The sequence below is a fragment of the Bos indicus genome, chromosome 1, assembly GCF_029378745.1.
Source record: "Bos indicus isolate NIAB-ARS_2022 breed Sahiwal x Tharparkar chromosome 1, NIAB-ARS_B.indTharparkar_mat_pri_1.0, whole genome shotgun sequence".
In the NCBI taxonomy this organism is placed as follows: domain Eukaryota; kingdom Metazoa; phylum Chordata; class Mammalia; order Artiodactyla; family Bovidae; genus Bos; species Bos indicus.
The window spans coordinates 113,775,327-113,789,872 of NC_091760.1; the positions used below are offsets into that span (position 1 = coordinate 113,775,327).

At 45.1% G+C, this 14,546-nt stretch overlaps 1 protein-coding gene across 3 annotated transcripts in view; it reads right to left on the reverse strand.

Moving 5' to 3' along the window:
• ARHGEF26 (Rho guanine nucleotide exchange factor 26) overlaps positions 1-14,546 on the reverse strand; it is a 140,098-nt gene that overhangs the window by 7,249 nt on the left and 118,303 nt on the right. For all 3 annotated transcript variants that reach the window (XM_070792875.1, XM_019960616.2, XM_019960625.2), the window contains one exon: positions 11,976-12,185. In XM_070792875.1, coding sequence (XP_070648976.1) covers positions 11,976-12,185 — 210 coding nt within the window. The remainder of the gene's footprint in view (positions 1-11,975; positions 12,186-14,546) is intronic.

Here is a 14,546-nt window from a genome sequence, read left to right on the forward strand (position 1 = left end):
GGAGAAGGAAGTGGCAACCCACTCCAGTATCCTTGTCTGGAAAATCCTATGGACAGAGGAGCCTGGCAGGCTACAGTCCATTGGGTCGCAAAGAATCAGACATGACTGAGTGACTAGGCACATAAAAAGATAGCCTCACTAACTATTAGAGAAATGCAAATCAAAACTACAATGACGTATCACTTCACACCAGTTAGAATGGCCATCATTAAAAAGTCTACAAATCACAAATGCTGGAGAGAGTATGGAGAAAAGGGAACCCCTCATACACTGTTGGTGGAAATGCAAGTTGGTACAGCCTCTATGGAGGTTCCTCAGAAAACTAATGAGAACTACCATAAGGATGCCTTAATAGCCTGGACGTGAAAGATGCTTCTGTCATTCCATCTTTATTCTCTGACATGTATCCATCCTTCCATCCAGACCAACTTGTTATAGTTGGGAATTTGACATGCTGTTCCATACCTTTCCTATTCTTCTCAATCTTGAGTGTGACCTTTCCTCTATTTTTAACCAAGCTGTGTCCGCTCATTATCACTACTTAGTTCCCTGTGGTGGCTCAGTGATAAAGAATCCACCTGCCAATGCAGGAGACGCAGGTTTGTTCCCTGGGTCGGGAAGATCCCCTGGAGAAGGAAATGGCAACCCCTTCCAGTATTGCCTGGAAAATCCCATGGACAGAGGTGCCTGGCAGGCTACCGTCCATGTAGTCACAAAAGCACTGGACTAAACAAGATCATATTATTGAAGAACATGCATAAAAAACTGCACTATTAAGTGTATACAGATCTGTAAGTATTACTTAGGTACAACCATGTACTCACACCCCCAGATCAAGACACAGACCTACCAGGAGGTTCCTTTCTGTTCTTTTCCAATCAATGAACTCCCGCAAAGGTAACTGCTGTTCTGATTTCCATCACACAGACAAGTTTTGCTTATTTTGAACTTTATGAAAATGGAATCCTATATTGTTGTCCACTTTGATATATCTGGCTTCTTTTGTTCAAAACATTCACCCAATATTGAAAACACAAGGCTCATCTCCTCCAGGTCGGCCTCCTCTGAAGCATGAACCACATTTCTGATGTCATCTCGTTCTGGTAATGCTGTCCCCAGGCCCCCCTCCACATAGCTCTGTCACACTGCTGGGCAGGTACATACTTCCTGAAGGCAAGCACCTTATTTGTGTATCTGCCTGCACATAACAGGAACTAGTAAACACTGACCTCTGCTAAATTGTTACTACGCATTGCACACTGACCCCATCTTTTATGGGCTTATCTGTTTCTCCAACTGGGCCATAGACTCCTCCAGGACAGGAACTGGATCCTGTAAATAGTATAAGGGATTGTGTATATGCCAGGTATGGTGCTTTTTTGTATTTAGTGAGTACCATCTCATCTTTAGAACAGTTTTGAAAATTATTACCATTTTTTTTTTTCAGAGGATGAAGCTGAAGTCTGGAGTGTAAAGCACCTGCTCATAGTAAAACTGCTAAGTGGTAAAGTCAGACTGTAAGCCAGGCAGCCAGGGATCAAAGAGGTGGCGCTCCTTAGCAAGTGCTCACAAAATAACCAGGGAGGCAGGAAGGATAGAAACTGCAATTTCCTGAAAGACAGACTTACTTAAAAGAAAAAAATGAGGCCAATCCCTGGTTGAGCTGCTGTGTCAAGTAGTAATATGCAAAGTTCATATAGAAACTCGTGACACAGCCTTGCTTTTAAGAACTTCATCTCTCTCTAATACAGGCCCAGGGCTTTAAGGAGGTTTTATAAGGAGCCAGTAAAGCACTTCCTCTCTCCATATAATCCCTTTGTTAGGTAAGGGATTTTTTTTAATTCAAGCTCAATGAGAATTTCTAAAGTACAAAGGCAATTGAAAACTAAACAGTATCTTAAGGATGGAAGCGCTGTTTGCCAAGCGTAACCTGAAACGATCCATCTGTGTCTCCACACGCCATATCCAAACCTGTCCAGCTCACCATAGCATCTTCACATGGCCCTTACTGCCGTCTGCAGTCCTCAGCGTGGACCCTCTCTGGCCCTGAGTGACTGGTCTCAGCAGCAGCCTCACCCCGCAGCCAGCTTCCAGAAGTCCAGATGAAATCTCGCTCCTGTGGCATACTGCCTGGATGCTAATGGCATCCTTTAGACACAGCGGCCCCTCACAGGGACTCCAGGGCACAGAACAAGACACTCCTTGTTGCCTTGCTGAAAGGAGCCGCTTCTTGAAAGGGCTTCAATGGGATCAGCCCCACCCCCTCTGAGATGCCATCAAAACCGCACGACATTACCCGGGGCTTCCACAGACTGTGCCAAGGAGCTCCCGCCTGTCATGAGGCGGAAAGCACTGCATCTCTAAAGCAGGGAGGAGACTTGCTCCACGTAAAATGGAATTCTAAGAACAAGAAAACCTTGGGTGTAGACATACCCATTATTAAATTTAGATATCAGGTCCAGGGCTCAGAAGCAGACAGCTATTTTCTCTAGGGACAATGAGACAACACAAATTAACAGTCCACACCAAACCTAGTTCATTGAGATTTCCCTCTGCCCAAACAAAGTGCCAGAATCGACAGTCAATGCCACTAATGGAGACCCGAGGCAGGTCAACTTTTAAGGCACTTCTGACTCCTCCTTTCAACCGGCATTCACCAAGTCCTTGCCTTTGCAGGAGCCCTGTGGTAGGCAGGGGTTGCTAAGTGAGTAGTACGGGGTCTCTTGCTCTTCACAGCCATCAATGAGGGATCAGAGCAAAAGACAAACACACAGAATCCAACGCATCCTGCATTGTGCTGGGATGGCGCCTTCTCTGTAAAACCCATCTGACCAGGAGAGAAAGGGGACTGAGCTGAGGAGAGACCCCTTTGACACAGATATCTGGAAACGCAGTCCTTTCTCTCTACATGCGTGAAATGATGCACCTCCAGTTCCCCACTCAGGAGTCAGCCATCGTAGCACCTTGACCTGTCCCTTATATGATTATGCACAGGTTTAAACTTAATTGCACAAAGGTCAAAGACATAGCCAAGCTGGACTTTCATTGAATATCAGGCATCTGCTAGAAAAGACTGATACATCCTGAGAAAGTGGAAAGCAGACTGAAACAGGCAGGAGTGTGGATGAGATAGAAGGGAATGAATGTGCCCACGGAGGGCTTCACTACTGGAGGGGGTCGTCCTGGTTTTTCAATAGAAGCCCAGAGACTTCAGCTGCTGTTTGACCTTCCTTTATCCCTTTTAAAATGGCATTTGACCAGACCCCTTTTGTGCTCCTTTTCACAGCCTGCAAATTTACTTATGGTTCCTTTTGAAACTCCTGTACCCATGGCCTTTGGAGAAAAAGTCTCCTGAGCCTTCCTAAGGTGACCATGCAGACCGCTGTTTCTGTTCATTCTCTCACACATTCAGTTCAACTAGATGAATTCAATATGTGATCCAAAGAAAACCCGCAGGGCAGAAAACATTTTCATGAATGCTGTGCAACAAAGCCTTATAAAGCTGTACCAGCTCAACTTATTTTAAAAACTCTAACCAAAGCAAAGTAGTTCCCCTAGCTCACTAAGAGTTGTAAAATTCATATTCTGTGACATGTCATATAGTTAAATCAATTGTTTCTTGTCTGTCCTATCAAACAGCTCATGAAACCTAGTCTGGTCCATACATCCTAGAGTTAACTTGAAGTGGGTCAACTACCTGTTTCCTTTAAAAAAAAAAAAAAAAAGGCCAACGCCATCACCTGCTCTCGTTTTCCTGGATATTAATGATGAGGAATCACGAAAGATTAAGTATCCTGATGGGCACCTACAAATGTAAAAGATTATTAGACGTAGATTCAAAAAATACTACAACCTAAAATAATTTTTTCCCATACAAAGTGTCATCTCTGGATTTTTCTTAAAGGGTGAAGAGTAGGTTAGACACACTATTTACAGTTTTATTCCATCCTATTTACTTCCTGTTAATTAAGTCATTAACAGAAGCAGGAAGAGAGCAAAAGACTGCCTGCAAACAATGCCCCTTTATCAGGAGGCCCAGGAGTGGGCTGTCTGAATGGCTGACAGGACTAACGACATCCATTAGGCATCTAGTTCATCTTGTGAGACAAATTTTGAGAAGGACCTCTGATTACAGCTTAAGGTGATTATATCTTATAGCAAAATAGAAGATAAAAGTTTGTGTTCATTACTAAACATGTCCTGCACAGGCTGGACCCAAATGCCATCCAAATTCCACTGAGAACACAGGAAGCCAAGGACACCACTTGCCACAGCCTCACTCCATGCCAGCTGCAGCTGTCTGGGCTTCCTTTTAATGAAGGCAGACAAAGGGGGCTCCCGGGCTCCAACATTCCTCTTGAAAGGCCAGGGGGAGAAGCGACAGTAGGAAACCATTCTGCCCTCGTCCTTTTATCAAGGGTCAGCTTCTGTGTTTTCCACAGACTATTGTCTCATTAATAATACAGTGACTTAAGATCTTTAAAAAGCAAACAGATATAACAGTATGGCTTAGAGGTACATCCTTAAAATGGTTTAACCACATCCCTGAGAACAAATGTTGCAAAACAGGTGGAATTTAGATAACACTTGCTCTAGCAGCACAAAACTAACAACAACAAAATCCCAGTGAATAGAGATTGAGAGAGAAGCAGTATTTCCCTGCACTTGGTTGCAAGTCCACCTTGGCTTGGATATAGAAAAATGAATTAGATTAATTGTGGGGCAACTCCAAAAAATACTCATTGGGAACCTGCTATGTACCGAGTGAGAAAAAGACAAAATAAGCCGAGTGTGGGCATTAGTAGTAAAACCATGCAGAAGCGGAGAGAAGAGTTAGAGGCTCTGAGGATGCCTCAAAAGGTAAAGGATATGCGGTTGTCCCGGGGGGAGGTGGTGGGATGGAAACATGTAGGAAGATGCAATACACTTTCATTCAAGAAGAACCAGTCCAGGATGGATCTGTTCAGACCTAGAAGCATCAGAAATGGTACCACGTCTCCCAAATGGATAATGTGAAATTAAAGAAAGGCGCATGTTAGGGGAAGCAGAAGGTACCAGTGATGACCAGTTTCAGAAAGGCTGCATTTCTGAAGGGGAAGTGGAGAGGAAAGGTTACATGTGGGGAAAAAATGGGAGTGCACAGATAACAGGTTGAGAAAAATTCAAAAAAGAAGGGTCAGCATAAGAGAGCTGGATGGCTAACGAAATGGCATTAAAAGTAAAGAAAAAGGAAATCTGGGCTGCTGGGGGTGTTCCCCAGGAAGCCATTGCTCATCTTCTGATGCAGTGCCCTCAACCGGGCAGCAGAGGAAGACACCATACTGAAGATGGTTAAGGAGTAACTCAGTGTAGGGCATCAGCTGCTCAAACCAAAGCATCATCGATTCCTCTTTCCCTCCCGGCTACCCCAACTCATCCAGTCCTGAAGCTGGCCCTGTTGCCTCTGCCTCCACGGTATGTTTCCATCTCCTCTCACAGACCACAGTCCATGCTGCCATTTGACTCATATAATAGGACCCTAACTGCTCTCCCCCATGAATTTCCTGCCTCCACACCTGCCTCTCCAGCTTATGCAATTCTAAACCAGTGCTTCTCGAAATATCTGGGGTGAACTGGTCTTCACCACCCCAAGACCCCCACCCCTGTTCCAATTCAGTGTGGACCAACTGTTCTCAAATACAATGAAAATGAGTTGCTGTTGAAATAATCACACACTCTGATACTGCAGAAATGTCAAATTGCTGTATGTTTTTAACTGTTTCCCTCAGGCCGGGCCAGGAACAGTTTGAGGACTGGCAGCCCACAGAGCCTACTGGAATAGCTCTGCTGGAATGCTCCAGGCTCCCAGTGTCTCAACTACCCACTCTCCCCTGACTTACTCTGATCTAGTCACTTTCACTACGTTCAGGCCAAGTTTCATGGCAGTTGGGACATGCTGTGCCCTCTGCATGGACCATTCTGGCCATGCCCTTTCCCACAGGTATTCACCTTCATCCCTCAGGGCTCAGTTCAAATGTCCCCGGAGACGTCTTTCTGCGCCATCTAATTTGGAGGACATTCTCCACCCTAGCACCTAACACTCACTCCAGAACACACTGCCTGACTTTACTGTTGCCACTGCACTTTTTTTTTTTTTCCACTTATTTTTAATATTAGGTGAAGAGGGCTTCCCTGGTAGCTCAGTGGTAGAGAATCCACCTGCCAATGCAGAAGACATGGGTTTGATCCCCAGTCTGGAGAGACCACACGTGCTGCGGAGCAACTAAGACCGTGCGCCGCAACTACTGAGCCTGAGCGCTAAGGTCCTGGAGACCTCGGTTGGGGGCGGGGGGCGTGGTCAGGAGTGGGAGAGCAGAGGGCGGGTGAGACGGGACTGAAGGGGAAAAATGAACCAACAAGCATGGCGCCTGCAGCAAGCGCTTGGAATTCTCGGGAACAAGGCCGCTCAGTGCTCTCAGGAGCAGCGCTGAGGGGCTCCCTGCAGAGGAAAGACCTGGCACCGGGAGCGAGCCCAAGGACTGAGACATCTGGTAACTTGAGGAGTTCCAAGAAGGGTATTCCAGGAAGTGGGAAAAGTGGGCAAAGGAACAGAAAAGGAAGTTTTTAAGTGGAAAATAACCTGGGGGGTGCAGCATCTATTCAGCCTTATAAAATATTTCAAATCACATGATGCCCTAAATTTACCGCAGACCTTTTCCTTTTTTGAGTCTGTGGACTTACACACTGCACATTTTAGTAGTTTTTCACATTTGATGGCAACTGGCTTCCTGGAGTCTCCCCTTCAGGTCCAGAATAAGGCCAGGTGGGAGTGGGATAGTCTCCTGGCTGGCAGCTCTCAGGAAGAAGCTTAACGTTATTAGAAGGCTAGAATCAGAAAGGTCAAGGTCGAGTCGCATCTTTGTCGGCAACCCATTTCCTGTGTGATTTCAGGCAATTCACTTCACCTTGTGGAATCTCATCTGATATCTGGGGAAAAAGCCGAGGGAGCTGGACATCAGGCTTATAATGAGGGTCACTACATATTGTCTAAAGATGCTCTGGAGAGCCAAACGGGGCTCTTCTTAATTTTGCCAGAACAGACATAACAATGATCCCGAAGAAACCAAGATGCTGTCTTACTTATATGTCATCTTACTTATTACGTGCTTCAAAACTCTGAAGCACCATCCTCGAGAGACACCCACAGCTCCCTTCTTCATGCTCTCTGGCTGGCTTAGTGTCTGGCCCATCCCAGATGCTTGCCAAGTGTTTGCCCCACTTCCTTTCAGTGAGCTTTTCTGCATTCTTTGTGTAATCAAAGCTATTAATCTGTTCTTGCACAATTCCACTGTCTTATGACAGCCGAACTGTCCCTGTGCCAAAGAGCCGCCCCCTTCCTATTGCTGCTTCCTATTCCCAGGTGGCCTCTACTAAGAACAGTTTTTCAAAGAAGGTAAATATTTAGGTACAGACCTCATTCTTTTTCAAACCAAAGAATAGCCAAAGAATGTAAATAATTGATCTGAAATTCTGCAATTAATCAAGGCCAGGGTGGTGATAAAAACCTTGTTTTCTCAACTAGATTGCTAATGGACTATTTTAACCACATATAAAAGCTAAAAAACATTCTCACCTATACCTTTTGCAAACCTTAGATGCAAGGAAAACATTCTACAAAACCAAAACTCTGACTGTTCAAAACCATGTAGCCCAGTGTCAACCTGCACATTTCCAAATACAGCATATGACAGCTTGCCAGGATTTTAAACAGCTGATTTGAAAACAAAAAAAAAAGTGCATTTTGACTGTCCTGTTTTTTTTCAGCACCAAAGTATTTGTCCAGATTTTTACTTTGCAACTGTAACTGAGTTGGGATCAGGGGAGAATGAGGGAGTCATTCCTTCCATACCCAAGGAGAGAGCTACCCGTTCACATCTTCTGGAAAGTTCTCTTGCTATTAAAGAGCTACAAATATGAGTCATACCCACGGGTTTATGGGTGACACAACTAGATATTCTGAGAATTTCTGGTTGAGGAAATGAACATCCATTCAGTCCACGGCAAGAAAAAGGGTGGAACATGGATACAGAAAGTCCCAGGAAAGGACTGAGCGTTGGTATAAAAACTGGACGTGCCGGCTTACTGCCTACTCTCTTGGAATAATCTCAGAAACCAGCAGCAGAGATTACATAAATTATGGATGAGACAGTCAGGAAAAGATCTGTTGATATGTTGGCAAGATCTGAATAAAGAACAAACAATCCTTATAAACACAGAGAAAAGGAAAACATAAGCGAAACCAACAACACTTTCTCCCTTATTAAAAATGACACGAATGTCTTCATTTCTGAATAATTCTTTAGAATGTCTGGACAAGCAGTCATCTCTGAAGTGTTTAAGACTTATTTTCATCCTTAAAGTTCTTTAAGATCTAAAGTTCAGACGTACTAAATTCTCTTTTTTGAGAGAGGCTTCCCCCAAACAGAGGAGATCTAGGTCTGTCTTTACACGCTAAGGGATTTAATCATCTTTTTTAATATAAATTTATTTATTTTAATTGAAGGTTAATACTTTACAATATTGTGTTGGTTTTGCCATACATCAACATGAATCTGCCACGGGTGTACACGTGTTCCCTATCCTGAACCCCCCTCCCTCCTCCCTCCCCGTACCATCCCTCTGGGTCGTCTCAGTGCACCAGCCCCAAGGATCCTGTATCATGCATCGAACCTGGACTGGCGGTTCGTTTCATGTATGATATTCAGTCAGTTCAGTTCAGTTCGGTCGCTCAGTCATGTCCGACTCTTTGTGACCCCATGAATCGCAGCACGCCAGGCTTCCCTGTCCATCACCAACTCCTGGAGTTTAATCATTTTTAAGAGTTGAAGAAATGTCTTCAAGAAATGCCTCAGCCCTGGCCTTAGGTGTGTCCCCCTGCTGGTCACCTGCACAACCCAGTAAGCACCACACCCACCAAAGGTGCCCTCCCCAGATGTGCAAACACAGAGGAGCATCCTTGGAATGCGGCAGGGCTTTCCAGCCCTTTCCTGGAAGAATTCTGGGGCCTGAGGAAGAGGCATTTCTTTGTTTTATAAACAAACACAGGGGATGGCGCTCCTTTTCTTATTCATTCCCTCTGTCAGCTTGAGAAGTGCATTTGGAATACTCCCTTTCTGCTGTTTTTAAATCTCAAATAGCTTTCTATACCCTGCCCCTCTTGGTTTTCTTTACCCTTTGAAAAGTTACTTCTAGTGCCCAAAACATGAAATGATCATTCATCGTTTCACGTGGTTAGCTTTTCCCCTTCTTTTTCTTTTCTTGTATCTCTAACAAACCAGGGTCCCTGTTAAATATTCTTAGAAGAATATTTAAGAAGAATTTAAGAAGAGGGTAGACTTGACAATTAAGCCCCCTTAGCTTACGAATTCTTATATATTAAGAATATTTAAGAAGAATTCTTTCATTAAGATTTTGTTACAGTCTTAGGGTTGTTATTCACCCTGATTCATTTTCATCACACCATGTAAGAGCCAAGTAGGAGAGAGTATAGGAACCCCAGAGAACCAAGGATTAGGGACCTTCTTTCCCTCCAAGGCTTCAACCTCTGACCCAACATAATACCTGCCTATGATGCTATGGTTTTTCCTGTGGTCATGTATGGATGTGAGAGTTGGACTGTGAAGAAGGCTGAGTGCCGAAGAATTGATGCTTTTGAACTGTGGTGTTGGAGAAGACTCTTGAGAGTCCCTTGGACTGCAAGGAGATCCAACCAGTCCATTCTGAAGGAGATCAGCTCTGCGATTTCTTTGGAAGGAATGATGCTAAAGCTGAAACTCCAGTACTTTGGCCACCTCATGCGAAGAGTTGATTCATTGGAAAAGACCCTGATGCTGGGAGGGATTGGGGGCAGGAGGAGAATGGGATGACAGAGGATGAGATGGCTGGATGGCATCACTGACTCGATGGACGTGAGTCTGAGTGAACTCCAGGAGTTGGTGATGGACAGGGAGGCCTGGCGTGCTGCGATTCATGGGGTCGCAAAGAGTCGGCCACGACTGAGTGACTGATCTGATCTGATCTGATGATGATGATTTTAAGAGGAGGCTTCCAGTTTCCAAACAAATTGGTCAACTATCTCTAAGTGGACAAAACTGCAATGTAACCGAATAGGATCCTACAGGGCCTTCTCAGGACAGAACCCCACCCCCAGTGTCCTCTGCTGCAGCTCCTTCCAGAGGTACCTAAATAACAGTATCTGATGCACAGTCTTGAGCTATGTCACAGATACTAAAACCACCACCAAAATGGAAGGAATTAACTACTTGATGATCATGCACCCCCAGACCCACCGGTACCTAAGGATTGATAAGGTAAACCACCCTGTTACCTGAAATCAACCAATCAGAACTGTGCACCAGCTGACCACATACCCTGTAACCCCTTCCCTCACCGGGCCTTTAAAAATGCTTTGCTGAAATCCATCTGGGTGTTTGGGGGTTTTCAGAGCATAAGTCACCCATCCCTGTGTTGGCACCTTTACAGTAAAGGCTGCACATCCCTTCATCACAACCCGGTGTCAGTAGATTGGCCTTACAGTGCACAGGCAAGCCCCGGACTCAAGTTTGGTCAATAAGAGCGAGGGTAGACGACATTTAAGTCCCCTTAGCTTCATCCCATATGGGCTTCCCTGGTGGCTCAGATGGTAAAGAATCTGCCTGCAGTGCAGGAGATCAGGTTCGATCCGTGGGTTGGGAAGATCCCCTGGAAAAGGGAATGGCAACCTACTCCAGTATTCGTGCCTGGAGAATCCTATAGACAGAAGAGCCTGGCAGGCTACAGTCCACAGGGTCACAAAGAGTCGGCCATAACTGAGCAACTAACACTACCGCTACTACCTTCATCCCGCATGAGAATGGACTGCCTACTAACTGCTGCTGAAACCATAGGCACAAACGCGATGACTGTTCTGCCTCTGCATAAACTCTGGACAGGAAAGAGGGTTCATCAAAATGTTCGGGAACCACTGAAGAAAACCACCCACCTTGACCAGGCAAGACGATAACCACTTGCATGAGTTGTCTCACAACAGGAGGGTCCTGATAAGGAACGGGGTGCTGCCCCAAAAAACTAATCAGAAGAATTTGGGAGGGGCCAAAAGGAGGGAGGAGATGCCACCCTATAATGTGAGCCAGCCTCCCAGAAACTGTCATGCCAGAATCCATCATGGCTGAGAGATGTGCATGCCACCAGGGAGGACCCTGAGTCAGACCAGGCATGAGCCAAACAAGATGACTCCTCATGACTATGAAACCTCAGATCGTGCGCTCTGGCAGAGAGGCCCTCCTGGGTTCCCTTACTGCTGCTCTCCACCTGGGCCCCACTTCCCTATCAAGCCTCTTGCTTTGTCAGCACATGTGTCTCCTTGGACAGTTCATTTCCAACTGCAAGACAAGAGCCCACTTTCAAGCCCACTTTCCAACTGCTAGACAAGACCCACCTGCAGGAGGTCCCCCTTCCTATAATAAATATATTTCCCTAAACCCAGTGTCTCTTTTGATAAATCACTGGGCTTTCTGCTGCCTGGCTGAAGGTAGGTGGTTGCAAAATGACTTCAATTTCAGTAGCTAAGGAAACACAGGGCCTAGAATCAAACTACCAGTAAGTCATATTCTAGGGCTCCTGGGTCATATTTTTATCAATAATTAAACTGATTTTTAAACCATTCTGTACGTATAAAAACACACTACCTAAAGCAAAACACATCCATCAGGACTCATGGGGACAAAAATAACATCTCTCTCTCTCAGTACGTTGAGAGGATCAGAGTGAGAAGACGAGTATCTGTATAAAACACCCAGATGCTACGCTTGGTGCATAACAGGCAGGCAATAAAAATACACAGTAGGTAGAGTTTTACTGTTTCTAGGGAGTCTGTGGACCAAGGGTAATTAGACCATCAGCAAATATGCTGAAACCCTCGCCCTGCGCATACTTACTGCGTCTCTGCTCCCAGCAGCATCTCCACTTTCTCATTTGCGTGGTTACTAAGGACGGTCAGCGTAAAGAGGTGACTGGCAGAGTTCTGTCTTGAATAAAGCATTGTGGAGCTGTTCTTCCCTGGAGAAGAATTAAGCTCTTCACTGTCACAAGACTCCACCAGTAGCTGATCTCTTAAAGAATAATCATTGACATTGTAACTTTCTTCACTGTTAAGAAAAGGGAAAAAGAACGTTATCAGGAATTCAGTGGATGAGACTGTGACACTGTCGATTTTCAAGTCACACTTTGGGGGATGTGGAGGGGAATGGAAGGAGGACAGGGAGAGAAGGATTTATTTTAAATAGGAATTGAACTCTGAATTATTCCTACTGATTCTGAGTCAGTATGTGTGCTCATTCACTTCAGTTGTGTCCAACTCTCTGTGACCCCATGGACCGGAGCCCGCCAGGCTCCTCTGTCCATGGGATTCTCCAGGCAAGAATACTGGAGATCTTCAGACCCAGGAGCTGAACCCACATGTGTTATGTCTCCTGCATTGGCAGGCGGGTTCTTTACCTCTGAGCCACCTGGGAAGCCCTATGAGTCAGTATAACCCTCCAAAATGAAAACCTGTTAATTACTATTTTTCTGTTGTATACTGAATTGTATCTTAGGTATCAAAGCAATATCAGGACTCCCCTGGTGGTCCAGCGGCTAAGAGTCGATGCTCTCAATGTAGGGGACCTGGGTTCAGTCCCTGGTCAGGGAACTAGATTGCACACGTCACAACTAAAGATCCCAAGTGCTGTAACTACGACCTGATGCAGCCAAATAAATATCTTTTTTAAGTAATTAAAAGCAATATTAAAAACAATTATTAAACCCCCCAGGTTTCCTTTTCCACTATCCTGGCATTGCTGCAAAAAGTAAAACATACAGACATCATGGTACTGCTTGAACAGCTACTCCCGTCTCACCTCCATCTGCAGGATGAGATCTACTCACACTCTGGGTGGCAAGGCCGCACTACCAGCCTCCAAACCACCAGGCACAGGAGGGAAGACCAGTCCTCTGGCAAGACCCCCAACCCTTCCTCCCAGCATGCACAGCCTCACCACCTGCTTCAGAAAGCACCCACTGATCCCACCACACCCTCTATCCCTGCTTGTGCCCCAGACTGGCCCCCTGGCGGTCTTCATTCCCCCGGATGCACTCTCACCTGCACAGCCTAAGCACGTGCCTAATTGGGCCTCACCTCCCCAAACCTTCAGCTGGTTGCCAAACCCTTCCACTGCGTCTTCTGGAAATCCAGCTAAATCTTCTAAATCCTCAGCCTCTTCTCTGAGCTCTCTCTCTTTACCTTCTTGCCTTAACAGATACTAGGCTCCTTCTAAAGAGCACCGCCTCCCTAGAAGGCTTTCCACCTGCTTGAGTTTCATTATTCCAGACAACAATCACTTCCTCCTCCCAGAATGCCCCCCAGTTTTGTGCTCATGCCATCAGTCTCTATTTTATCATCAAAGTCATCTCCAGGCCCCTGGATCCTGCCTCATCCTCATTCATGAGTGTAGCTGCTGGCTTCCTGGAACTGTCCAACACTCCTTTCTTGAATTTCCATGTGGCAATCCTTCCCCAATCCTGGCCTCTCAGTTCCTTGATTTCCCCTTCAAGGATAGACCCTGTTATCACCAACTGCAACCTCTCTTCAATCCCAATGTCAAAACCACTTCCTAACCAGCCCTGCTAGTCTCTTTGACTCATCTCTTCCAATCCTCAACCCCAACAATTTTAAGCCACCATTCTAACAACCCATTGATTCCACCGCCTTTCCCTCCATCCTTGAACCCTCATGTCCTCTCATTCACTCTTATTCAATTATCCAACTTGAATTTCCTGATACCTAGTTATATAATCACTCCTTGTATACAGTCATTTTCTTGGCAAATCCAACTCTAGTTAGATACAGCTCTCCTCTATCTCTGTCTGTCCTCACAGTTGAACATGGCAGAGCTCAAAAATAACTGGTGAATAAATGGATGACCATGCAATACATTCTAATGCATTCTAAGAACCATATTGAGCAATTAACTTACCTAATAACAAATGCAAATGTATGAACTCAGGAGAGCTAACAAAAGTCCTAGTGCTTAACTATACTAGGAAATTTCAAAAAAGGCCATTTTGCTCAAGATTTCTGAGAAATTTTTTCATCTGGTAGTGGGCATCTGTCAACCATTCCCTTGTAACTCTCCTTTAAAAACTTTATGGTCTTTTTAAAATTTAGTTTGATAGATCCTTCCCCCACCCCAAACCAGCAAATACAGTTGTATCATCCAAAAAAATGCCTTTTGATCAAGGCTGTTTGTTGCTAGGGTAATAATCTGTATTAACTGGAAGTTCACAAGGCAACATCATCTCTGAAACCCGCTGAGACTGCATACTGACCAGCACAACTGTTCTCAGAATATATAAAATATTTCTCATATCAAAATGAGGGTTATCAAAGTTCATGTGACTTTTATAAAAGGAGGAAGCAGGAGGAAATATAACAATATTATATTTTTTAAAGATCTTGTGTACCAGAACCA